Source organism: Babylonia areolata, chromosome 2 (genome assembly GCF_041734735.1).
Source record: "Babylonia areolata isolate BAREFJ2019XMU chromosome 2, ASM4173473v1, whole genome shotgun sequence".
NCBI classification, from domain to species: domain Eukaryota; kingdom Metazoa; phylum Mollusca; class Gastropoda; order Neogastropoda; family Buccinidae; genus Babylonia; species Babylonia areolata.
The window spans coordinates 37,800,242-37,827,493 of record NC_134877.1 but is presented as its reverse complement, the minus strand read 5'-3'; the positions used below and the strand labels follow the sequence as shown (position 1 = coordinate 37,827,493).

General features: G+C 36.7%; 2 protein-coding genes across 4 annotated transcripts; one reads left to right on the top strand and one right to left on the bottom strand.

Moving 5' to 3' along the window:
* Positions 1-1,100: 1,100 nt before the first annotated feature.
* Positions 1,101-12,566, bottom strand: LOC143300973 (uncharacterized). 2 transcript variants are annotated; one of them, XM_076614939.1, is made up of 10 exons: positions 12,490-12,566; positions 11,370-11,445; positions 10,386-10,417; positions 9,776-9,875; positions 8,813-8,892; positions 6,451-6,497; positions 5,456-5,516; positions 3,525-3,571; positions 2,648-2,723; positions 1,101-2,125 (listed from the first exon to the last, which is right to left on the bottom strand). In XM_076614939.1, the coding sequence occupies exons 1-10, from the start codon at positions 12,504-12,506 to the stop codon at positions 1,342-1,344; spliced, it is 1,320 nt and encodes a 439-aa protein (XP_076471054.1). In that variant the 5' UTR covers positions 12,507-12,566; the 3' UTR covers positions 1,101-1,341. The 2 variants fall into 2 exon arrangements, with proteins under 2 accessions (XP_076471054.1, XP_076471061.1); XM_076614946.1 differs by having other exon boundaries at positions 1,101-2,122.
* A 493-nt stretch (positions 12,567-13,059) lies between these two features.
* Positions 13,060-26,945, top strand: LOC143300961 (ELL-associated factor 1-like). Of its 2 annotated transcripts, none has more exons than XM_076614925.1 (7): positions 13,060-13,239; positions 18,711-18,805; positions 19,283-19,422; positions 19,624-19,772; positions 21,279-21,359; positions 22,032-22,088; positions 22,695-26,945. In XM_076614925.1, exons 1-7 carry the CDS (start codon positions 13,149-13,151, stop codon positions 22,736-22,738), a joined length of 657 nt encoding a protein of 218 aa, XP_076471040.1. In that variant the 5' UTR covers positions 13,060-13,148; the 3' UTR covers positions 22,739-26,945. The 2 variants fall into 2 exon arrangements, with proteins under 2 accessions (XP_076471040.1, XP_076471032.1); XM_076614917.1 differs by having other exon boundaries at positions 19,624-19,775.
* Positions 26,946-27,252: the final 307 nt, after the last annotated feature.

Genomic DNA, 27,252 nt, shown 5'->3' with positions numbered 1-27,252 from the left:
TATCAACAACTGTGCACCAGAATTCAGGACTATTCAGCCAGCTCAACCTCAGAGATGAATGTAATAATCCTAAAATAAAAAAAGGTAGGTTCTGATCATATATAAATATATTTATATATATTTTTCTTTCAGGTACAGTTTCAAAAAAGGACAGCAGCTTCTCCACTGACCCTCTACAAGAAAGGTACAGTGTATAATTGTAGCAAAGCACAGATCATAACTATTTTGTCTTGACTACTTACCATTGAAACCCAAATGCAGGTAAAACACACACACACACACACAAACAAAGCAACTTTTTTGTGTGTGTGCAGCCCCATCATCAGCATCACATCAGTAGCATTACTCCCACACCACTCAATCGGACTCTTCCACACACACAGCCACACCTGGGTTCATCTACCAGTCCCAGCACTGGCAACAAACTAACAACTTAAGACCATTTAGCAAGCAATTTTCCAAGACTGTAAAGCTTATCTGTCACCCCTTAAGAGTTGCATCTAAAAATCTACTTAAGATTCAGATGGAGCGAAGACAAAAAATGTGTGGATAAATGTCATATTTTGAGTTGGATTACAATTAAAATGAAACTCTTGCAATCATTAACATGTATTCCATTTGGGAAATCTGAAAAGGGAGCACATGCACACTCCCTTTATTTTTCGCTTTCCAGTTGCGATGATATGGATACTTATAAAACGCCTATTCTGGTTTGAAAACCAAACTCTAAGTGCTTTACAAACACGGAGTCTTTTGCACAACAGGCTGCCTACCTGGGCAGAGCCAACTGACAGCTGCTATTGGGTGCTCATCATTTGTTTCCTGTGTCATTCAATCAGGTTTCAGGCATGCACATTTATACTCATACAGAGAGGTGACATTTTACGTGTAAACCATTAATGCATTTTGTTTACTTACCCAGCCATGAAACCTTTGTCAGGCTGAATCATTAACACCAATTTCAACACCATGCAAGAGGAAAAGAAAAAAATGTCAATGACTTTTCTCACTGAAAGCTTGTTTTCTGAACAATCAATCTGTTACTGATCATATGTTTGTGCTCTTCATAGCCTATTTGCTATTATGATAGTAACTGATCATTTTTTTTTTCATCTATATTTATTTGCAGAATTGATGCAAGAAAGTTACAAATGTATATGTGTGTGTGTGCACATGTGTGTGTCAGTGTGTGTGTGGGGTTTTTTTTTAAGTGTGTGTGTGTGCTCACTCAATCACAGTCTGATGCTAGAACCTAAGTTTCAAGAAACGCAAAGCCAGACCAGAAAGGGAGGCCAGCCGCGGCCACAGGCTAAGGTCTCTGGTCTGGCCTGCCCCTGCTAGTCAGCTGTTCCAGTTGTTCCAGTGAACTGGTCCCCCATGGTTCCCACTCCCCCAACCACCTCCTCCATTCTGCCCACCTGCTGGCCACCCACCATCCCCTGAATGCCAGTCCTGTGGCACGTTCCCAGAGTGCCAGTGGTGTCCACTGAAGCTGCCTCCCCTTCCAGGGTTTCTCTCTTCCATGCGTCTCTGACGCCAGTTTAGGTCTTGGTCAGCTCGGCTGCTTCCCCAGAATTCATTTTGGTGGCTTCTCTCCTGGAAGTCTTGCCTTCGATCCCTGTAGCCCTGATTCCCAGCACTGCCTGCAGATGATTGGGGATCATCCGACCTTCTCCAGGAATACTTCTGGTGGTTGTGAAAATACTGCGATTTCCCATCCTGCCTGCCTCCGCCTCTTGGATATCCCTGTGCCCCCACATAGCCACCCCCTTGTGACGAGCCCCACCCGCTTCTAGCAGCATTTGCCCATCGGTTCTGCCTGGGATCATCAAACTGTTCCAGAGGTGATGAATATGCATCACGGTGGTGGCCACTTCTGGGTGCTCTACCGCTCCAGTGCTTTGCTGGTGCTCCTTCGTGTCTGCCCATTTGGGAGGAGTGTTTGTTGTAAGGGTGATCTCTTCCACCACTCCTTCTGTTTGAACAGTGACCTTGCCAGGTCTGAAATCTGTTCAGCGAAGAGACATCTCTTTTGTGAGGTTGCTGTCTCCAGTTAGCATGCTGGGCACTGTTGGAGGACTGGTTCCCTTGGATCTCGCTGGTCTGGGAAGGTGATGTGCTGCTGCTGAAATCATACAGTGGCTGAGAGCTCAGTTATTTCCTAAGGCAATGTTTGGGAAGGGTTTATAAATGTTACCTCAAAAATGTTCTGTGTATCAAATTTAACAATGTATCGAAGTAAAGTGATTCATGAGTTCTGTTCACACCATGTATCAGGTGGATTAAGTTAAATATTCACTCTAAATACTATGTGAATCAAGATTATTTTCATTCTAAAAAAAAAAAAAAAGAACAAAAAAGACAATGGATTGAGCAGTATTTTCATTCTTAATTCATTTAAACTGGATCATGTGGAATGTTCTTTCTAAATCTTACCTTGACCAAGTTAAGTGAACACTGCAAATATTACCTTTATAAAACTTAGCATACACAATAAACATTTATACCATGGTAAGAACTCCAATGGATTATGGCCTTGCTTTGTATGATGTACTTGTGCACCTCATGTTGTCACTGGGTCCTTCCCATCCCTCTCCAAAGCACACATAATTACATATACATAGACATGACTATGAGAGAGGTTTACCTTGACAATGGCCGCATCTTCAGGTCTTTGAGATAGTTTTCACGTTCTATGGGATGACCTCTCGCCTCTCCAAACACTGGACAAAAGAAAAAAAGGTCTTTTATGTAACTTAAGCATATTTTTCATGTCAACCAGGACATCACTTGACATTTGTTAAGGCATTCTTGTCTTTTAAAAAAAAAAATACTTCACCTTACAAAATCATGGTCTATTTCCCATATTATACAATGTTTTTACTTTCTCTTTGCTTTACATGTGTGTGTATGTGAGAAAGTGAGAATGTGGCACGAGTTAAGTATGGGAATGTGTGTAAGTATATGTGTGCTTGTACTTGTGTGCACGCATACAGATGTGTACTTTAGTGTGTTTATGTATGGGTATATGTTTGTGGCTGAAAAAACAAACTCATCTCTATTCATCTTCCTCCTTCCCTGAATGCCAGTTGTGCTTTCAAACAAGGTTCAGATCAACAGCCTGTCAACTCTGACAGACTGAAACAAGGAGAGTAGTGCTCAGTATGCTAACTTCTCCTGTAAAAACCCACATGGGAATACTATTTAGTGGTGCTCATGTGACATTGATCAGCAACTCTTTCAACTTGATATGTAGATCTGCTCAACAGCTCTTTCAACATTTGTTAGATAGTTATTCACACACTCAAAATTTCTCTTCATTACCAGTTTGTAATTTCTCTTGACACCTTAGCAATTAGTCTGCTAAAAAAAATTTCTGTAAAACATTCTGAGCCTTAAAAAAAGAAAACTTTCTCTCTCTAAAAACGTTGTATTTTTCAGATTATGAATGACAATCCTCTGAAAATGTTCTGATCTTCACAATGTTTTGTTTTGTTAATACAGTGCAAATAATATGTCTTTACATGTTATAGCTCTTTCTGGATCCATCTTTAGGCGTTCGATCATGTATCTGCAACAGAATTGAAAATATTCAAATGTGCAATTGAGCCAGCACAGAATGTTAAATTTTAAACATGACTGGATTCCTTCATTGACATTTGAAAGCGCTTAATTTGTTTACAATCATGGTGTTAATCACAAAGCTCACAAAAAATGTTAGAACAAAAAATACATTATGTACAAACATGTCAACAGAAATCAAATTGCAAAGAGTGTTACATTCACCACAACTGAATGACAATTTGAAAACAATACAAGACATAACATCATCAAACAAAAACTTTTCATAACAAGGTACCAATATATATTACATATATATATATATATACATATTCAGCTTCACACACAAGCTTCAACAACAAGAACAAACATAGTACAAAAGTAAAGCAATGTAATTACTGTGCAAAATGAGAAGAAAATGTTTGATTGTTGACATGCTCAAAGTTATCCTTTTTACAAAAAATGTACCAAATTTGATTTGATTTTCAGGTAATGCTTTCAAGATTATAACATCCACACACACATGCACAAACATGTGCACACACACACACAATAGCATGCAGTTCCTTTCATTCATATAAAAGGTCAGTACATTGTGCAGGACAGGGAATTAGACCCCTGTCAGAGTGTGCACCAGTGGGTCACAGTATAGTAAGCGTAATTAAGACATTCACAAAAACACAATCAAACACATATAAACATACATAAACAGCAAAACAGTATGTGTCTATACATAGCTCAGCTCAGCTCAGCTCAGCTGCCCCATGGCGGTTGCCGTTGGGGCGCTACAGATGACCTGTCAACCAGTCCTCTCCATCCATCCCTGTCTTTCGCACATTTGACCGCCTCGCTCAGCTTCAATCCTGTCCATTCTGTGATGTTGTCTTCCCATCTCTTCTTCTGTCTTCCTCTCTTCCTTCCTCCTCTGACTGTTCCCTGGAGCACTGTCTTGGCAAGCCCCTCTCCTCTTGTTACGTGGCCGAACCATTTTAATTTGCGCCTCTTGATGGTGGTGAGATCTTCATAGGGACCAATGGCTTGCCTTATTCTGTTTTTGACTTCCTCATTGGTTATGTGGTCTTTGTAAGAGATGCCAAGCAGTCTTCTGAAGCATCTCATTTCTGAGGCCTGAATCCTCTTCTCTAATTCTGCTGTAAGGGTCCATGTTTCACAAGCATACAGGAGAACTGAGTAGATAAGGGAACGCATGAGTCTTATCTTTGAGCTGAGCTTGACTGCCTTGTCCTTCCAAATGGTGTTCAACTTGGCTAGTGTTGCAGCTGTCATTGCAATTCTGGCTAATACTTCAGGCTTGGACCCCTCATCTGAAACTACTGCTCCAAGGTATTTGAAATTCTTCACGGTTTCAAGCTTTTCTCCGTTGGCAGTGATGTCAGTTTGGATGCCATTGTCATTGTTTGTCATCAGTTTTGTTTTGTTTGCACTGATTTCCATGCCGTAAGCTGTGGCGGATCTGTCTAGTTGCCTGACCAGGTTCTCCAGTTCTTGTTCTGAGCCTGCGAGTCCGTCTATATCGTCAGCAAAACGCAGGTTTGTGATTGTTCTGCCACCAATGCTGACTGTTCCTTGGTGGTCTTCAAGTGCATCTGTCATAATTCTTTCAAGGAAAACATTGAAGAGTGTCGGCGAGAGCAAACATCTATACATATATGAATTATCAAATAATAAATAAATAACTGTTGAACAATAATGAATTCATGAACTCTGAATCTGAGATGAAAATCATTTTTTTTAAAAAGTAGAAGAGAAAATGAAAAAGAAAATCTATCATATTCAGTAAAGTGTATATGCATGAAGTGGACAGGAAATGGAGCTGTAGAAGTCAAAGAAGCAGACAGAAGCAAAAACCTAGTACATGTATGAAGACCTCTACCTGCAGACCATGTAACCTGTTCTATTAACCCCATGTGTGCAGTGAACTCCAATGACAACATCTGCAAAACACACACACAAACATACACACTTTGTTTAATTTAATAAATCATTAAAAGAATATGCTGACCAAATGCAGTACTGGCAATGTTACAAGAAGAATTGCAACTAAAATTTGCAAAATTTGTCCATGGCTGTTTCTCTCTTTAACATTACCATACATATAATCATGAATATCACCATAGTATTTCTGACAATTCTATAATATGCACAATATCATATTTGCATTGTCTTTTGTCTTATTCACCTTTAGATTTCATGATATTAAACTTGTGTATTCTTTTCTTCACAAACAAATGTCAAGATGCTCAATAACACACACATGTAACATACATCCCACCCACAATCACACACACACAATGCATCAGTGTAAGAAATCATTTCCAAGTCAGATGTTCATAGCTCTCTCTCTCTCTCTCTCTCTGTCTTTCTCTTTCAGTCTCTTACACATTTGACAAGCATGTATCCACACACGAAATGCTCAGACACATAACACAGACATACCTACCTGGCTGGCACTGTTGTCACTCCAAAAACATTTCTAATATTTGACAGTCAGCTACTGACTCATTCAGAATAAACACAGTATGATATGTTTTTACATGTGACCAGTCTATACAAAATAATTGCTCATGGGTGAGACTAATGAAAGAGAGAGAGAGAGAGAGAGAGAGAGAGAGAGAGAGAGAGAGAGAGATAGGGAAAGAGAAAGACTTTATCAAGTTCTGACTTTGATATAAGCATAACTGCAGAATCATATCCTTGGCCAAACTTAAATTCCATAAATGTTGTATATATATATATATATATATATATATAAAGAATAAAATAAAATTTGAAAAAAACTCTCGCACGCAGAGTCTGTCCTTTTTCCTGTTCTACAATGTCAGATTCTGGATGTACATACTTTATCAAAGTCCAATTTTGATACCCCACCTTCATCAGTATTCTTGATGTAGAAGTCATCCACTGCTTCATAAAACCTGGGAAAAAACACAACAAATAATTACTGGTGTGTCCTGTTTTCTTCTTAAACCTTTTTAGAGTATATTCCAAGACAGTAATGGTTTACACATATGAACTTGCTAAAAAAATAAAATAATGATAATACAATGACAATAAGGACTAATGATTAAAAAAAAAAAAAAAAAAAAATATATATATATATATATACATACACACACACACACACACACACACATATATATATGAGAATTCTTTGACAATATTCAGATACTTCCGTTCAAAAGTAATTCCAGTTTGATGTTTTTAGTGACTGACAAAAACCCTCATCCGAAACTGTTCAGTTTCAGCAAATTTGTTTTTTTCTCCCCCTTCCCCGCCTTCAAAAAAAAAAAATCATACTTTTTATTGACCCGGTGTTCGGTTGTCTGTGTGCGTGTGTGTGTGTGTCTGTGGTAAACTTTAACATTGCCATTTTCTCTGCAAATACTTGGTCAGTTGACATAAAATTTGGCACAAAAATAGGAAAAATTCAGTTCTTTCCAGTCATCTTGTTTAAAACAATATTGTAACTATGGGATGGGCACCAAAAAAAAAAAAAAAAAGCCAAATTATATGCAAACTGGATTTACTGTTATATTTATATTTTTTTTATTCTCTAAATTTGGTAGTTTGATCTGATATTCTGACACAACAACAAAAGCAGTCATTTTTATCATTTTTTGTTCAAAGAGGAACTTCTTTTGCTAAGCATGGAAGTTATATTTATTTTGCATGTCTTTGGTACAGATAGTAAAGAAGGGAATTAATGTAATTAATGCTAGGGGGCTTAATTTGCTTTAAACTGATCTTTCTTATCTTAAACATTACATTTTGAAATTATCCTCAATACATAAAAAGCTTGTGTGTTTTACTCTCAGTGTACAAGCCTTTCACTATGTTCATTCGCCCAAGAGGTCTTTTTTGGAAAATACTAAAATCAATACGAGTGGACTTTATAGATCTACTGGCTGAGCCCTGAAGGTCATGGGCAAAAATCAATTGTGTACACATATTTATACATATTCAAAGCGCGTGCTCATATTCTTCGCGAATGTGAACGACGCCATTTTGTTTCAAGTTGTTGACCTGCCCGTTCAATCCTATATTCAATCGACAATACACGATAACATGTGATGGAAAGTTGGAGAAGGAGACCGTTACATATTTATTCAGAGAAAGATTTGTGAACGCCTCATCACTTTCTGGATTATGCCCCAAACTGCCATAAAAATATCCACAGAATCAGTCAGAATTCACAGTTAAAAATAATAAACCATGAGAGTTAATACCCTTGAATTGATGATACGTAAAAATTTCCAGTCTTGACTACTCAAAATAAAATCCTTTTCACTTCATAAGACGTTTAGAAGTACTTGTACTTGGCTCTACATGCTATTAGTTTAACAAAATACTCAATTTTCACATCAACTTTAAAACTATAAAACTAGAATGAACATAAAAGAGAAATTGAATCGACCATGTCAACCGGGTGTAACTAAACTTGTACATCTATCTAGATCCAGAGAAAACAGCTAAATGTTGCAGTGTGACTGTGGCGATAGCCACGTGTCCTTTACTGCAGACTTAAAAAAATTTTTAATTGCCCTTAAAGATTTTTTGACTGCCCAAGATACACCAGAATGATATGATTTGAACAGCGTTCTCACTGCGAATACCGCAATAATCGATTTATCGCCCTTTAAAAAAGCATGTTTAAATGTTATATTTTTTAACGTCAGCTAAGGAGCCATGATAGTGTAATGGGTAAGACAGTTTCTTCTCACCTGAACACGCGGGGTTCGAATCTGCCGTTAGGATTTTTTTTTTCTTTTAACCCGAAGCTTTATAATAACAAATACAGAACACATTTTAATGATTAGATTTTTTTTTTTTTTAAGTGTATCACAAGTGAGTCTTGAAGACCTTGCTTCTCTTGTTAAGTTTGTTCTGATCACAAATATATTTCGTTGCCTTGATCTCCAAATGTTTGTCAATTAGTTGCATGTTTGCCTGTGACAGTTTTTATCTAAAAAAAAAAAATACTGTACTTTTCAAGATTTTGTTAATTCTGAGAAGTGAGTGTACGAATGAGTGAGTAAGTGTATGTGTGTGCTTCTGTTTGTGTGCGTGCCCGTGCGAGCATGTGTGCATGCATTGTGTGAAGAAAAAGAATGAAAGTGACAGTGAGAGAAACACAGAGATAAAGAGGAAAAGAGAGAGATGGACGAGAGAGAGAGAGAGAGATGAGAGAAAGAATGGAATATAATAAACAACACATACACAGAAGGCATACCTTTGAACAACATCATCACTTGGTACTTCATGCCCTTTTGTGAAGATCTTTTCATACTGAATATCCCGCTTAACGAAATACTGAAAAAAAACCCCACAATGTAAATAATAGGTAAATATAAACAAAAGAATGAAAGGGAAAACATCTCTCTCTTGCTCTCTCTCTCTCTCTCTCTCTCTCACTTGAAGACACATGGACATGCTCACACACAACAACAAAGCAATGACCAACCAATAAAACAAACATAAATATTAGAAAATTGTTTGTTTTCAATGTCATGCTGCAAAGCACAAAAAGATTATTGTACAATGATATAAAAGCCACTGAAAAAAAAACAACCCAACTCAAAGTACCCCGAACCATCATTTCAGAACTTTGTAGAAAAATAATTTGACAGGGTTGATATGTTATAATAAGATAGATTCTGTCATGATTTAAAGCGCTTTGATTTGTCTCTGCACAAGATCCAGCGCTATATAAATACCATTATTATTATTATTATGATCATGCCAACATATTATCAGATACTTATTTTTCTCAAAACACCAATTAAAAAACAAAAACAACAACCATAAATCCTTGCCATGATCAAATCAATCAATGAGACAACAGCACGTTATGATCTTCATTTTGCTGAATGCAAGCATATCTCAGGAATATAAATAATCTATTATATTTAACAAAATGCTGGGAAACTTGAGTAGCAAATTGCTGAGAAAACTGGTACATAAATGTACAAAACTCAGCCTTTTTCCTCTTTCCTTCCAAATGAAAATCTAAACATCCCATAGCATTTTAAAAAGAAGTTTTTTTTATTTCTTTTAAAAATTTTTATTGGTATGGATGGTGCGTGGATTTTCTGTGAATTAAGAATTTGGACATCCCCAGTAACAGAAACTGGTCTGGAGTCCCATGTCTTGTTAGTGCTACACTTATCAATATATATATCCATATTTTCTGTACCTGTCCATTGTAGTACTTGCGGGTGAAGGTTAAGTCTATGAGTAACCCAAGGCGTTTACCAGACTCCTCTATCTTCTTGATTAGCTGCTCAGGTGAGAAACTGCAACACAACAGATACCACAATGTTTGCCTGCAAATACTAGCAAGACTACATTACATTACAGATTTACATAATCAAATACATCAAACATATATGCTGAAATGAATCAAACGTGTGTATCCAACAAATAAAATATATGTGCTGAAAAAAGCACACATGCATACAAAATGAATAATACATATCTACTGAAATTCATAAAACAGATTTACTGAAATTCATAAAACATACATCATGAAAGAAATTTAGGCATTTTTATACTATCATGCACTTGTTGTGTTACATCCAAGGGGGAAAAAAAAGACAACAAATATTCAAAAGTAATATTTTTGTGAAAATTCTGTAGATTAAATATCAGTCCCAAGGGCAGTGTTGGGTAAAAAACAACAACCTTGTTCCATAGATCCACTAAATGCTCTGATGGTCTTAAGTACTGATGTAAACAAAAGAACAAGTAAAAGTAACAAGTAAATTGTAAAGAAATACAAGGCTAAAGTAAAGAGATATCCCCACCTTTCATTCTCTGGAAGGTTTCTGCAGATTTCCTGCAAAACAAGAAAGAGACTTTATCTAGTTTAACTGACATCTGCTGGATATAGTGTGATAACTTTTATTAATCCACTGGCAAAAGAAATGAAAACAAACTCAACCCATCCACATTAATCATATTTCAATAAAAGATCTGTGGATCATACTGTCAGTGTTAACTTGACCCTCCCTCCACAGCTTCACCCTTCACTCCATCCCTTCATGATCTGGATACTTGTAGCTGTACACATTCTGTGTATTTAAATTATAATTCTAATATTGCACATAATATACATATTATCATTGTTATAAAGGCCACCTCGTGGCCATATTAATTCTTTTAAATTCCATGGCATATTTGACAAAGAATTCAGATATATATATAAATGTTTCTTGAATTATGCATCCAACACCTGATACAGAGCCAGATGGTCTATAATCATAAAAGTCCAGAAGCAGTTATTGGAATGGCTGACAGCAAGGATTAACATTTTGCTTGTGCATCACTGTTGCAGTTTTTAAACAAGGACATTCTGCCATTTCTCCAACACAAGCTTTTATCTGTTGTTTTTATTTTTAGTTGTCACAGGAGTAGCATGGCACCCAAAATGTGGCAAACTATCTGAAAAAAACCAAAAAAAAACCAACCAAGCTCCTCAGCACACCTCATTTCAGCTTAAATTTCTTCAAGTATCAGTTTAGATAGGGAGTAGACTTTTTTCCTTTTATTTTTTTATTTATTTTATTTTATTTTATTTTATTTATTTATTTTTTTTAACTACTTTACTACTCTCTTAGAGAGTCTTTACAAAAGCAACTAACAAAAAACAGTAACTGCAAGAATAAAGAAACACCATCATATTATGTATCACTATTAATTTTAATCATCATCATATATGGATATAAGAGTTATCATTAGTGCCAAAAAGGTTTAATAGTATTCAATTCATATTCATAAAAAATACACACCTGTTTTAGAGGAACCTTGAAGGCGATAAACTTTGTTTCTGGAATCAGTGAGCCTAGAGCCTGGTAATCTTCCCATCTAGATTTTGAAAAAACATATATATATCTAGACATCTTTGACATGGCGATTTTTCAAATTTAAGAAACATATGGCATTTCTATTTATCTAGCAAACTCAACTGATTAAATTCCATCTAAAATTCAAGGGAGATACTGGGAAGATTTATTTAATAAAATCAAAATTAAAATTGAGTTGTTTTCACATCTCTCTCTCTCTCTGTAGCTTTCTGTTGCACTTAAAACCATGAAAGACTTCATAATTACAGGGTCAAATGAGATTAAGCATATGCAGCATAACCTGCACATGCACACTTACAAGAAAGAGAAAGAAAAATGTATGGATGTGTGGATGTGTTTTACACTATTTTCACTTTCAGATCCTAAAAAGCAAATGGAGGATACACATACCTGTTTTATTAATTCTTACAAAAAACAACAACAAAAAAAAAACAACCTCACACACTCAAAAGACAATCTGTGTGTGTGTGTGTGTGTGTGTGTGTGTGTGTGTGTGTGTAGTTGAAGTAACACTGTCACAGGATATGACTCCCAAAATTTAGAAAAGTATGTGCAAACATGCATGTATGTTTTATATTTTATTTTGTGATGTCAGGAACATCAAAGTAGCATTTTCATTTGCTCTCCATATTTGCTCTCAGCTGTCTTAAAGGTCAATAATCTATGTGTAGTAAACACAAGTAATTTAAAAAAAGAAAAAAAAAAAGAAAAGATGTCTGATGATATGATCACAGGACTTCTGTTCAATGACAAGGAACTACTTCATTGCTTACTAAAATAACATACGTAGACCTACGCATAATTTCTATTTTCAGTATCAAGTATTGCATCATTTAACGTAAGTTGGGGATTTCCATGAAACGAAAGAAACAGAAACTAAGTTCTGAGCTCTATAAATCTATAAACTTCTCTGATCAAACTTAACATCAAAAGCAAAAGTCGTTGATCTTAAACGTCGTGCCCAACATTACAAACACCATCGTTCCTATCTACTGTCATCGAAATCAACCGTATCAATATATCTAAAGTGGTTTTGTTTTCTTACCTATCTGGTGGAGGCATCGTGGCAGTGGCTGATTTCGAGGTTCGGGGATAAAAAGACAGTTGGCCTTATTTCCCTTGTATACGTCATTTTGCCAGACGTTAGACGAAAAGAAACAATGCTTCATGCGCGCGCGCATGTGTGTGTGTGTGTGTGTGTGTGTGTGTATGTGAGCGCGCTAGAAACAAGATAATCTTTTGATGACACATGCATTAAGTGTTGCCGAGCTAAATAAAAACCATAACAGCAGCTGTCGACATGCAACAGCTTCAGCAAAACCTGCAAAATATCGAGATATGGAGAAAAAAAAAAAAGGGGGGGGGGGGACATGGCCTTCCATCCTGACAAATGCACCACACTCCCAGTCACAAGAAACGAAAACCCCATTCTAAGTGTTTACAAACTCCATGGCCACACCCTAGCGAAAAACAAACACACACACCCAAAAACAACAAACAAAAACAACTACCACAATAAAAAAAACAACAATTAATATTTACAAGAATTGTATAAAAAGACGTTATTGCACCGACGACAGTGACATGCGCGCTGATCGCTTCCGGTTCCGCATTTACCCGGAGAAGAGGCAAGCTCAGCAGTCGGAAGCAGTTTGTGTCTGAAGAGTGTCTTTGTTCACTTCGTAAAACCGGTGGAGAAGGAAAATGGCCTTACCTGTAGATAACCGAATTCACGAACTTCGACTTGGAAAAAGTTTTGAATCAAATTCTGGCGTTGCCTTTCATTCTTTCCGCTGTAAGTTTTCTCTTTGGTGTTTTTTTGTTTTTGTTTTTTCGTCTTGTAATGTAAACAAAGTGAAGTTTCTGATATTGTACCATATGTTACAATTTTAAAAGAATGTCTTTGCTGTTTGTTTTATTTGAAATATTTTGTACGTTAAGATTTACTATTCTTAATCTTTAAAAAAAATGTTTACCATGTGTTACAACTTGAATGTCTTTGCTGTCTGTATTGAAATATTTTTGCACAATGAATTAGTTAAAATTTTCAGATGATTGTTGCTTCTCTTTTGTAACGTGTAATTTGTGGAGCACAATGAGTGAGTGTTATTCGAATTTTCTTAAGAAATTTTGTATTTATTGTTATAGTCAATGTATGAATTGCCGTGAGCCTCTTTGTGAGGGAACAGCACTATTATTCACAACTTCACGATAGGCCGTTTTCCGGTTTATAGGGCGCTGCCATAGCTGTTACTATAAATAGTCCGTATGCAGTCATGTTCCGGTTTACATTGACGGAAGAACAGAGAGATGAAAATGCGGAAGGCAATGTAGTCCAGGACAGATACAAAAATGGTCAAAATGTCTGCAACAAAACCGTTCTTTTCACGATAAAATAGAATAAATCATACTGATCACGCTGATATAAACTTGACCGCTGTAGGTGGGCAACAACATGATTAGATTTTGATTTTTAATAATCATTTCTCACACATTTGGCCATGAGAGAGCGCCTTACAAAGATCCGCAAGGCATGAGCAAGCGAGGGTTATGCAAGCGCGGTATAAGGGGTCGCCAGAGGAAAGCGTTTAGCGCGGTACAGTACTTGTGGCTGACAGCTGCCGCGCTGATGCTATCCTGCCCCTCCGTTAGTAGGTCACTGCAGCAGATGACAGATACCGTATAGAAAATAAGAGAACTCTTTGGGGTCAAAAGGAAACAAAATATTTAATTTCATCTATTACATACTAAATTGGTAGAAAACGCAAATTTGCTTTTATGAATGTTTTACAGTTTCTTACCAGTACTGACATTTCATGAAGAATGAAATTGGTATTATACTGACTGGAAAGGTGAATTTACGAAGGCAGCACGAGATCATTTAGTTCGCAGGAACAATTATATTGACATTTTACACAATGCACAACTTGGAAATACTTCATGCTCTGCTTATTAACATGTAGTATATGAATATCTCAATACCTGTTAACTGCGCCAGGGTTCGTGAGTCACATTTGCAAATACCACTTCATTTCCAAAGAAAAATATGTATTTCATACCGTTCTTTTCACATCAAGACATGATGTTCAATTTTGCCATCATCTGCCCTCCATACTTTCCCAGTTTATTGTCTGGACATAGCGCCAATAACGTTCATTGAAACTGAAACGGGTTAACACATATTTAGATATTTATATTCTACACGTTAATAAGCGGAGCATGGAGTATATCCAAGTTGTGCAAAATCAACAAAATTGTACTTACGAACTAAATGATCCCGTGCTGCCTTAGTAAATTCACCTTTGCAGTCGGTATAATAGTTATTAATACTGATTTCATTCTTTATGATATGACATGAATGGTAACTGGAAAACATTCATAAAAGTGGATTTGCGTCTTCTACCACTTTAGTATAAAATACATGAAATTGAAAATGTTTGTTTCCTTTTGACCCGAAAGAGCTCTGTTACTAGCTTACTGTTCAGATTCAGTGACCTGCTCACAGATCAGCGTCAGTGCGGCAGCAGTCAGTCACATGTACTGTGCCGTGCTGAACACTTTCCTCTGGCGACCCCTTTTACCGTGCTTGCGTAACCTTCGCCTGTGCTTGCCTTGTGACTCTTTGTAAGGCGCTCTCGCACAGGCAGAAGTAATAAAAATATTCGATTCTGATTTTGGACATTAAAAATCAAAATCTACCTATGTTTCCGCCCCCCCTATAGTGGCCAACTTTATATCAGTGTGATCAGTATGATTCTATTTTATCGTAAAAAGAACGGTTTTGTTGCAGACATTTTGACCTAACGCAAATTTTAATCTAAATTTCCTGGCCTAGTGGCCACCACCGTTCAGCACATTGTTCTTCCTACAGTAAAATAAATAAATGAAATGCTTAATGAAGGTATAGAAAAGCCATGTTAGACCATAACCCCATCTTGAAGCAAAACTGAAAAACTACTGCAGTAAATATCGGCCCTGACCTTATCCCTTAAAAGCAGATGACAGAAGACAAATGAGGATGTGTCAACTTTCTAAGTGATGATCGATAATAATACTTAATGCACTCGGCCAATACATGTTTGTAAAATAGAAATTGTCACTGAGCATTCACCATGGTGTTAGTTTTCTCCTGAAGCAAGCTTTCAGGTACGACCCATAAAATTTTGGTAAATCACTGAAGCTACTGTAAGCAGGACATTTATTAAATCAAACATAAAGTATGTCTTTATAGTCAAATCAGGTTTCTGAACTTAGTGATACTTTAATTACACAATATTATGTTAGCCCAGTTTTAGGGATATGTCAGTGAAAGTCAATTCTAGGAAAAATTATGTTTATCAAAGTTTATCATCATGCCTAAATGAACTGTGAGCATGCTGCCTACAAAGGAATAAATACTAGAGCGCGCGCACACACACACACACACACACACACGTGTGTGCGCGCATGCATGCATGCATGCATGCATATTACAAACACTATACATTTTAATGTAGTAGGGAGCTTAGTTTTCATTGAAATTTACAAATCGGATAAAATTCACACCCAAGCTACTGCTGGCTTATTTCACAGTGGTGCTACAAAGTGTCTGAATTAGTGATATTTAAATCTTTTACTTGATTTTCCCAAATTGGAGTATAACAACAACAAAATTTAAAGATAATAATAAAAGCATTAATAATAATAATAATAAGAAGAAGAATGACAATAATAATAACACTAATAACGATTTAAAAAAAAGTAGTAGTAGCAGTATAAAAATAGTAATAATAGCATTTATAAGGTGGAAACTACCCACTAACCCAGTGTGACCAAAGCAATTCCCATGAAACAATACATAAATACAATAGTGCTTAACACTATTAATGACAGACAACAGCACATGAAGACATACAAGAAAACTTTGGATATAAAAATACACATTGCAAATATCAGTTAAAAAAAAAAATATATATATATATATATACCTTTCTTTCTTTCTCTCTCTCTCTCTCTCTTCTCTTCTCTCTCTCTCTCTCTCTCTCTCTCTCTCTCTCTCTCTCTCTCTCTCTCTCTCTCTGTGTCTCTCTCTCTGGCTCTCTCTCTCTCTCTGTGTCTGTCTCATACAAGCACACAAACACACTTGGTGTAGCTGAGTAGTATTTAAAGGGAATCTTTGGAACAATAATTGTTCTAACTTTTGTCATTAATGCTACAATACAGTTAACAGTCAGGGATTGGTGTTGAAAGAGAGAAGTGAGGAGGGGGTTAAAATGGTAATATATTTGCTCAACATTATCTTGAAACTAAAGCCCATTTCACCAAGGAGTTCTAAAGACTGACTGATGAATCCCTGTCAAAATGGGCAGTTTTGCTTTGGTTTTACCACAAACTGTACCTCTATATTGGGGGATGTAAAAGTCTTAATTTACCGCCCCCTCCTCTCTCCTTTGACATAAAAGTGATAATAATGATTATCAAAAATATGCACAGCTCTGTGTGTGTATGTGTTGAAGTGAGAGAGAGAGGCTGAGGCAAAAGAGGGATGACAGGATGAGGTAGGGGTGTGTGTGTGTCCCTCTGTGTGTGTGCGCGCGCGCGCGTGTGTGTGTGTGAAATGCTTAAAGCTGTTTTAGGACACACTGCACTGCATCCACTGTAAAACAGTCAAGATCAGTCAAGCATTAACATCATAAGCAAATAAGCCTGTCTGCAGTATTTTCATGGATATATTGTTTAAAATTAAATGTTTACTTAGTTTTGAAAATTCATTAGAGTAGACATATTGATTAAGCTCCCTAAATCTTATCTTAGACATTTCTCAAAATTCATAGTACACAGAGGGAAAAATGGACTTTTGACATTCTCTGCTACTTTTTTTTTTTTTTTTTTTTTTTTTTTTTTTTTTTAGCATGGTTTACTTTGACATTGGGTATGGATTAGTTAATAACTTTGTTAATAATCTGTTAATCATATATGTGTGTTCATGACAATATCACAGGCTCTCTGTACTTATGGAGGAGCAATAACAAAAACATTGTTTGAATTTGTAAATGGCTCATACATTGGTCTATTCTTCTCAGCTTGTCCTCACTCAGAATGTCATATGAATAGGGGGAGGGGAAGGGGGGGGGGGGAGAAAGATAGGGAGAAAATTTTGTCCTTCCTGTAGCCTTTGTGGACAGAGAATAAATAAAACAGGTAGTAGTGTGTACTATTCACACTGCACCTAAAAGGTTGCACAGATTAGTTGCAAAAGAGCAGATCAATATAAATGTTTAGGGATTGGAAAACTGTTCAATCCAAAGTAGGACAAATCACTGAAATATTGATAAAAATTAAAGTTACCAGCTGGCTGTAGGGGCTCTGAATAAATTGTTAGTCATGTATGAAGCATTCACTTTTGTTGTTGTTGTTAATTCATTGTGGAGGCTTTTGATTTTATTTAGGATAATCACATCCACGTTGAGTTTGAGGAACTGTCCTCCAGTTTGTGGTTCTGTATCAGATTTTTGACACTCATGCCATTTGCCAATAAACATACATTTAAAAAAAAGATTTTTATCAGCTTTAGTTCAGGTATCTGAAAATTTGTTTCCATGCAAGAAACACTAATCACCATATTTTACAGGCTATTGCTATAACTAAAACAGTTTTTCTTTTCATCAGCTTTAGCCCATGTACCTTTGGTAAAATCTGGAAATGCAGTTGTGAATCAAAATTGAATCGAGGTTGACCTCCAAATCCAGTATGTTCTTAGAGGTTGATGGCAGTGAAGTTGAACACCAATTCATGAATGAGAATGAAAATACGCATTCACATGAACACAAGGGGGAGTAGGGACAAAACAGATTCAAGAATTTGAAGAAAGTGGAAACGGATGGATCAGATAAAGAAAGCATATGTTTGGTGTCATATACTGTACCATGTCAAACTGATGCCTGTTATCTCGTTTCTTGTTTTTGATTCCTCTTTTACTTTTTAGTTTTAGTATCTGATAATCTATAACAGTATATAAAGACTAAAAGAGTATTGATGGCAGGTGAGTTTGGTGATTTTGATGTTTATTGACTGGCTTCTATCAAGTGAAAGTGAATGTAATTCAATAGCATTCATGATCAAAATAGGACATGCATGTTGAGAAAATTTAATGGCGTTTTTGACCAAAATAGGAAATGTTAAATTATTATGATTCTTATTGTTTGGTATTTTAGCTGGGTGTGATGAAAGTTTGGTAGTTCAGAAGAAGAAAAATTATTGACTTGTTGAATACTTTGTTGGTTTCAGACGACTTTAAGCCAGCATCAGTAGACACTTCCCAGGACGCCAAAATGGAAGTTGGGGAAGGCCATCAGGTCACAGTGACTGTGCCACATGTACAGGTCAGCAGTCTGGACAATACTTAAAGAAAAGATTACATGTCTAAGTACTTTGGAGTTCATGTTTCACTTTTCAGTGCCCACTTTTTTTATTTCTTCTGTTTTTTTCGTTTTGTTTTTGTTTTTTGTTTGTTTTGTTTTGGTTGTTGTAAACATATAGATGTAATTGTGTCACATCCCATGATCTGCCTAGTGCTTTGTTTTTGAAAGATTTTTTTTAACCATTTTTATCATTCTCAGGATTTGATTTGATTTTATAAGATATGGAATTGATCTGTGAGAAAACTGAAATGAGAAATGTATATTATTTGTATTGATTATAATATTATGATTATATATAACTTGATTGAAACTAATGTCAATCAAAGCTGAAATAAATTAAAAAGAAAAGATTGGAAATGGTGCCATCAAATTAAAGATTGTTAAAATGAAGAAGACCTGATGCAGTATTTGACACATGACTTTTAATTCATTGTGCAGGGAGCGGGCACATCACACACCGTCTTTAAGGGGAACAAGAGACCTACTCTTGGGAAAGAATGTGTTTTGATCATTGACCATGAAACAGGAACCTACACTCTGGAAAAACTGGATCAGAACGTACTGTTGAAGAAAACCAGGTGAGAAAAAATTCCACTGCTGTTAAACTCTCTCTTAAGTGAGAATTTGTATACATGTGCATCACCAGTGTGTGTGTGTGTGTGTGTGTGTGTGAGTGTGTGTGTGTGTGTGCCTTTTTGTAATTTAAATGATAAAAAAAAATAAGCATGGCATGTAAAGGTGCTTGATTTTCAAACATTTCCATGGATATATCTGAACAGAACGGAGGGAAGCAGCAAAGCCAATCGGCCAACTACCCCAGTTGATGCCAAGAAGACGTCTCCTTCCAAGACTAAAGCCTCAAAGAACAGCCCTCCATCAGTAAATAATTCACCGTCCATCACCCCTCTGCCCAGTGACACCGACAAAGGTAGTGAGTGACCAACTGTTCTTCCTTTTGTTACATGTTACTGAAGGCACATCAGTGCCAGTTGATGGTTTGCGTGAGTTCTCAGCGCTTGTTTTCTGCATATGTGTGTGTGTTGAGTAGCAGTTTCCTTAACCTGTTCAACCTTGGGGAGTTTCGAGCCTCCGCAGCCTTCCCTGCCACTATGATGCTGTGAAAAATGGGAAAATACACTGTAATAAATCAGTTATTCCTTTAAATTGATACATGTTGACTAAGCCAGAAATACTGTAAAAGTTGTTTCCCTTTGTGGTTATGCACATGTAGTGTGGAGTGATGACCTAAAGGTAACGCGTCCACCTAGGAAGCAAGAGAATCTGAGCGCACTGGTTCGAATCGCGGTACAATCAGCCAATATTTCTCCCCCTCCACTAGACCTTTAGTGGTGGTCTGGATGCTAGTCATTCGGATGAGACGATAAACCGAGGTCCTGTGTGCAGCATGCACTTAGCGCACATAAAAGAACCCACAGCAACAAAAGGGTTATTCCTAGCAAAATTCTGTAGAAAAATCGACCTCGATAAGAAAAACATAAAAAACTGCATGCAGGAAAAAAGACAAAAAAATGAGTGGCGCTGTAGTATAGCGACACACTCTCCCTGGGGAGAGCAGCCCGAATTTCACACAGAGAAATCTGTTGTGATAAAAAGAAATACAAATACAAATGTAGGAACATGGAAAACGAATTTGATGCCCTAGCAGTGCTCAGGCACAGGTTTGAATGAGTTAAGAGTTTACAATATGAAATTAGAACAGGTGAAATTGAAACGGACTAAATCAAAGGGAAATAACTTGCTTGATATTTTCAAGATCATCATTGCACAAGAATTTGGAGCATTTGTTGCAAAGTGTAATGAACTCTGGAAAAAGTTGAAACTTAGATGGACATAACCACAAAATTTGCATGGATATTGATAGCAATGAAATGATGATTGATGATGAATCCCTATTCAATTTCAATCATACAACTTTTGATTAAACAAAGGTAAAACACTAACAGTGATGAAAAACTATAACTTGGATCTATTTATGCACTCAGCACTTGATTTGAAAAAAGAAATGCAAGTAATTATACTGATATACATATTGTATTTGAATGATATTTTTTGTTTTTGAAAAGCACTTTCTGGATGTGGTTTATGTGCAAACTTTTTTTTAGTTTTCCTGGTTTTGGCTTGTAAATGTCTGTAGTGTAAGTGAAAAAGGTAGACATGTGTGTTATAAAACCACTGTTTTGCATTATTGTTCTACTGTTTTGATTGTTTAAAAAAAAAAAAAAAAAAAAAATGCTTTGCCTTATCAAGACACATGAACTGATGAAGCGTGTAAATAGCATGAGCTGGATCAAGCAGGTGGAGCACTGTTTCACAAGTGAGTTATTTAGCTGCATGTTTATTGTTTGGATATTATAGAGACATAATGCTCTGGAACCTATGAAGTGAAACTATCATGTCTAGTTACATTTTTCAGGGGCAGACGACATTGCACTTATTGGAGACCTGAGCTCCGACAGCTCCGATTCCGAAGATGACATGGTGGAAGTGCCAGAATGTAAGTATAATGTTTTTGGGATGATATAGAAAAAAACAAACTGTTTGCAAATATTTGACAGTTGCTGTCTGTATTCATATGACTTGTGGGTATCATGTATGAAAGAATTTGTATGAACTAAACAATAAAAAAAAAAAAATCCAAGATAATGTTGATGGTTATCCAGTTACACTTGTTTAGCTTGAAAATTCATACATGATCATTATGATTGCGCTGAATATGGAACAGGCTTCATAAGGCACTTCTTGAATGCTGTATCATTTAGAGTTTCATAATTACTGGTTTGAAATCATTGTGAAACATATTTGATATGTTGTTGCATGTGTAAGCAAATGATAAGAAAGTCATGGCTAAAGGTCCTACAGCCTTTTATGACCATCAGGTCTGTGTCATGGGCTCAGCATAGGAAGGCCGGGCCCAGTCTTCTCCATATGCTGTTTTAATCTTGCCCAAATCAGGTACCCATTCACACTAAAGTGCCTTTTCCAAGGACACAACTCTAGGACAAATAGTGGATTGAACTCTGACGATTGGATCAGAACATCTTACCTGTTCTGCAATAGCGTCTCGTATAATGATGATGGTGTTCATAGAACCAACATGCATAAAACTTACAATTGATAATCATGAACTCACAGTACCTTTAACCGTTTTGTTTTGATTTTGTTTCAGATTTTCAAAATGGTTCCCAGCAAGCCCCATCTACCTCAACTGTTCGAAACATTTTAAGTGAGTACTGTGAATTGTTTTTGTATAGTGTACAAAAGCTATTAATTTTTTTCATCTGCCTGTCTCTGTCTCTCTGTCTGTTGCCTCCGTGTCATCTCTTGTCTATTGTGTGTCTCTGTATTAAGTATGTGTGTTGTGAACACATCGATGGGCATATGTTGTGGTCAAAAGAGAGAGTGTATGTTGTGTGTAATTTGAATATTATTATTAGTTAATGAGTTATGATAGTGGGAATGCAGCATGGTGAGTTTTAGTTTTTATACTTTTGTCTCTAACAATTTCTGAGATATATGACTGATCTAAGATTACAAGCACATATTTTTTTTGTTTTTCTGGAAGTTTTCTCAGAGTAAAGCATAGCAAATGTGTCAAAAGAGAAACTGGCCCTGGTTCATAGAGAAAGCTTAGTAACTCCTTTTGCTTTTATAATGGTGGTTTGATGTTCACCAGTGCTTGAATAAGCTTATTGAGTAAAAGTTTAGATGTAGAATATTTGTATTTATAAGGAAATGCAGCTTTGTGAAAAATGACTCTTCTTATTTTTGTGCAGATGTTTTTTCATATCTTTTTCATAATTATTATTGTTTTTTTGTTGTTGTTTTTCAGAGGATGACTTGGAATTGAGTGAATCCGGCAGTGACAGTGATTGAGGCTGGGAAGAATGGCGTTGCCCCTTCCAGAATTTGGGAGTGATGTACATACTGACTGCTACTGGTGCATTGGAATGAATGGTGTTAAAACCCCTTCCAGAATCTGGGAGTGTTGTACATACTGACTGCTACTGGTGCATTACCATTTGGTGGAGTAACATTGCGGCGTGTGTGGTGTGTTTCCTGCTTGCTTGGCCCAGTTGGTGATTGTGGAGTACATGAAACAAGCGGAGACTGCCTGTTGATCTGATTGTTGTGTTACCACCCACCTGTGGACATCTGTGAAAGTTTGTTGTTTGTGTCTCTGTCAAAGTTCTGCCATCACAAAAAATCTCTTTGCTCTGGATTACAACAGTCCTCTTTGCCATTCTCTGTCAGTGACTGTATTATGAAGTTTCCTTAAATTTTAGCTAAACAGTGTTGAGATTTGTTTTGGTTCTCTCTGCATTTACTAGTGTTGAGTGCATATTCACACATTTGTGCTAACAAGTGAATATGGAGGGAAAGCCAATATGTTTTCTGTGGCAAGATGGTAACAGAGACTTTGTTCAAAATAGACCGGCTGCTCAAACGGGTGAAAGTGAGTTTGTGTGCATGGTAAGAGTATTTTCAGAGAATTACGTGTACAGGTTGACTGCTCAATTATTAGACTTCATTTGTTTGGTGCAGTTCTGCTTCTTGTTCTAGTCTCAGATGGTGACTGTCTCATTTTCACAGTCAGTTATTGATGCATACTATGTTCCCTCAACCCCACCCTATCCTTAGAAACGCACAAGTGTAGAAAAAAGGGATTATCCACCTTATTTTACATGTTTTTCCTTATTTGTTCAAATGTAGGAACGCATTGACTGAATGAGAATTTAGTTTATTTGGTTATAAGTTTTTATTTGTGGTTTCTTTTTCAATTGTCATGTGAGATTTTTTGTTATTGTCATGATTGCTTTCATGTTTCAGGTTTATAGGAAATAAATGATTTCTGTTTCATTCCTTAGTGCTTTTTTGACGAACAGTTTGTGGTTTTGTTCATGTTTTAAATATCAAATTGATGGTTTCTTCTTCTAGATCATAGACGCAAGTCTTTAAATTGCGTTGCTTGAGTGACAAGTGCATTAGTCTAATAGGCATGGCAGACACATTTACCTCTTCAGGCTTTTGTAAGATCTCAGTTGTTCATCACCCTCACCCCAGTAACCATGTAATGTCCCATCAGTTTGTGTTGCATTTTCACATTTATTTCGTCTTTGGAATGGGATGTTTGTCAGGTGAAGAGTTCAAGATTTATTTAAAAGTGTCTCTGCCTCTGGTCAGTCACTGACTTAGCTGTAGTCCTGTCCATGGTTACCTTAACCATTGCCTCTCCATGTATCTCTCCAAGGTCGTCCACCTGGCAAAACAAAAAAAGCTTTCAAGGACATAAGTACTTGCAGTTGCATCTTGTATCCAGTTTTAATCAAAAGATAGTGCAGTGGCTGTCACCCCAGTCTAGGTCACAAACTTCTTTTTTTAAATTTTTTTTATTATTATTATTTTTTTTTATACAAGAGAGACAAGGTCTTCGGGCCATTCTTAAAAGTTAATAATCAATCAAACAAACAGTGTTGGTTGTGATAAAAACATAAACCCTATAGAGTCAGTGTCAGGTCAACATTTATGGTCACAACATCGCATGATGGAAAAAAAAGCATTTGAAGTATGATGAAGTTGGGGTTTTTCATTCGTTTTTCACCAAACCATGCAAACAACATTTAAACCCTCTTAAAAGTAAAAGTTCAGAGGTCAGAGATGTAGGTCACAATAGTCTGATCACAAATGTCCCATACAAGATATGTTTTTCAGTGTCCCTTTTTTTTTCTGTTCCACGAGTCCTGTGTTTGATTTACTGGGTATCACTATCATGTGTAAGCCTTGTAGAAGGCTTTGCCTGCCCTCTCTCTCTCTCTCTCTCTCTCTCTCTCTCTCTCTCTCCCCCCCCCCCCCCCCCCCAATAAGTTCTGCACAGTTTGAAAACTTTAACATTGGGATTTCACCTCAAGCAAGGCTGTTCTCTTCTTGCAGAGATGTTTGTCTTTCATATCATATGTGATATGTCAAATGATTCCATTATGATGTGTTTCTTAATCTGTGTTTGTGTCCATGCACATATAATTTTGTGTGTGTTTGTGTTGGCATTCCACTGATCAGAGTGAATGGCATGTGGACTGGTGCATAGATTTGCATGAATATTATATGAAAGTCAGTACATGTATGCATTTTGTATGGAAGCATTTGTATACATGTATTAATTCATTAAGCAGTTGAAATGAAGGGTGATGTGCAAAGTGATACTGATGGTGGAAAAAAGAATGGAAATGAAAGAAATCTTAATTTTGTTGACTTTTTTTGTTGAGAGAGATGACTGATATGGACTTACGCATGACAGATTAAGATAATGAGCTAGAGGTAAAGTCAAAGTAATCAGGCTTGAGAGAAATTTCAACTTGTTAGATGAGCAGTATGTTTTTCCACATAAACAGAGCAAGCCAGAGCAAGTGGAGAAAGGAGATAGCCAGATATGTATACAGACTTACACTGAACAAAGCAGAGAAAAGGAAACAATAAGTAAAATGAGTAATTAACCATTGGCCATTGCTTCCCACCACAGAATGGATGTGATCAGTTCAGCAATGTATGTAAAGGGATGTGGCAGAATGGTCAAGATGCTTATCTACCCAGTACAGTGTCTGTGAGGGTCTGGGTTCGAATTCCAGTTTGCCCTTTCTCTGAAGTTTGACTGGAAAATCAAACTGAGCATCTAGTTATTCAAATTCGCAAAAAAAACAACCACCAAGGTTCCTTGTGCAGCACACGCTTGGCGCTCACACACACAAAAGGGCAATTGTCCTCTGGCAAAATTATATAGAAGAAATCCACTCTGATAGGTACACAGATATGTATGCATGCATTCAAGGTCTGACAGGTAGCTTGGGTTATGCTGCTGTCGGGCATTTATACATGTAGCAGATGTGGTATAGCATGCATCAATTTGTCTGAACACAGTGATGTCTCATTGTGAAACAAACTAAAGGGATGGGATCAGGATCCCCATTGGGATTGCTATCCACCACAGAATGGGTGTCGTGTGACCTGTTCAGTTTTATAAACTAGGATCTGGATTTGATTTCCTACTTTTTCTGTTTCTTTTCGAGCCCTAGTAGACACCATGGCAAAATCAGTCAAGAGTTGGACTTCTGATCCATTGTTCATCAGTGATCAGGATTCATTTTAGCCTCATTGTAGCATGCTGTTGTGTCTTTGGGAATCGGGGCGAAAAAAGACTTGACTCTGATTTTCCTCACTCCACCCACCCAGGTGTGAATGGGTACCTGAGAAGGTTCAGATATTGGAAGGTGAGGACTGAATCCCACAAGATGCCAAGCCAAAAGTGGTGGATAAGAATTCACTGCCATGATGGAGCAGTTATCCTTAACATTTAACTCCATTCAGTATGTGCAGGCCTGTTAAATAGTGATAAACAGGCAACTTTCCCTCTTCAGAAGCTGTAACGCATTGATCAAACCTTCTCAAGATCTGTTTCCTCCATGGTCCTCAGAACATTTTTCACTGTCCAAACACTTCTCTTTCATGTTTTAGTTCGAACAGTCAGCAGAAACAAAGTCGGAGCAAATCAAATACTGGTTTGTTTACAATTGTTACGTGAAATCTGGATGAAGGAGTTTAGCTTTAATACATAGATGATAGAATAGAATAGTTTATCAAATTATGTCTTTATTACCAAGGGTCACAATGAATATTGGGTATTTGGGGTGGGGGGGAATAGTACTTAACAAGGTACGAACATAAATCGAAAATCATACACAAACACAGATAAAGTAGAAATTAGGATACATGCAAGTGCATATCAATATAAAAACTTGTGCATACTCACACATGCACACACACGCACACACACACAAACATTGTTTCACAGACACACACATGCACACACACACATTTGAACAGAAGCTGCGCTGCATATTACATGTGGATGGGGCTGATGAATAGATCTTCAGGTAGATGGTTGTTGATTGCATATATGATATATATTTTTTTTTTTTTAATTTGGCAGTGCTCTGTTACTATGTGGAAAACAACCCAAACTGTGTTCCTTGACTGTTATTGAAAGTACAATGTCATTTTTCTGATCAAACAAATAAAAGCTGTGATTTTCTTTTTGTGTTAATTTATTATGTGTGTGTGCAAACATGGGTGTGTGTGTGTCTGTGAAAAGCAGAGTGAAAGCATTTTATGGGATTACCTTGGTGTTTGTAAAATGGTCATCTGTTCCAGAGCACATTCTTAAGGGAATAAGCCCACTGGTGACCTCACAAATCTCTTGCAAGCTAGGTCTAGCCATGCAACATCAGAATATTCACATTGGTGAGATATGTCTGCAATGCAGTTGTGTATGTCATGGTTTATTCCAGCTTATGTAGAATGTTTTATTAGATAATTGAAACAGTAGATAGACTTGCCTG

Excerpts from the sequence above, each read along its gene's own strand:
- LOC143300973 (XM_076614939.1), bottom strand. Across the intron at positions 5,517-6,450 it reads CATCAAGAATACTGATGAAG|ATGTTGTCATTGGAGTTCAC; the intron begins GTGGGGTATCAA and ends TGTGTTTTGCAG. Across the intron at positions 2,126-2,647 it reads AAGATGCGGCCATTGTCAAG|CAGCAGCACATCACCTTCCC; the intron begins GTAAACCTCTCT and ends GTATGATTTCAG.
- LOC143300961 (XM_076614917.1), top strand. The coding sequence starts at position 13,149 with ATGGCCTTACCTGTAGATAACCGAATTCACGAACTTCGACTTGGAAAA. Across the intron at positions 13,240-18,710 it reads TGCCTTTCATTCTTTCCGCT|ACGACTTTAAGCCAGCATCA; the intron begins GTAAGTTTTCTC and ends TGTTGGTTTCAG. Across the intron at positions 18,806-19,282 it reads TGACTGTGCCACATGTACAG|GGAGCGGGCACATCACACAC; the intron begins GTCAGCAGTCTG and ends TTCATTGTGCAG.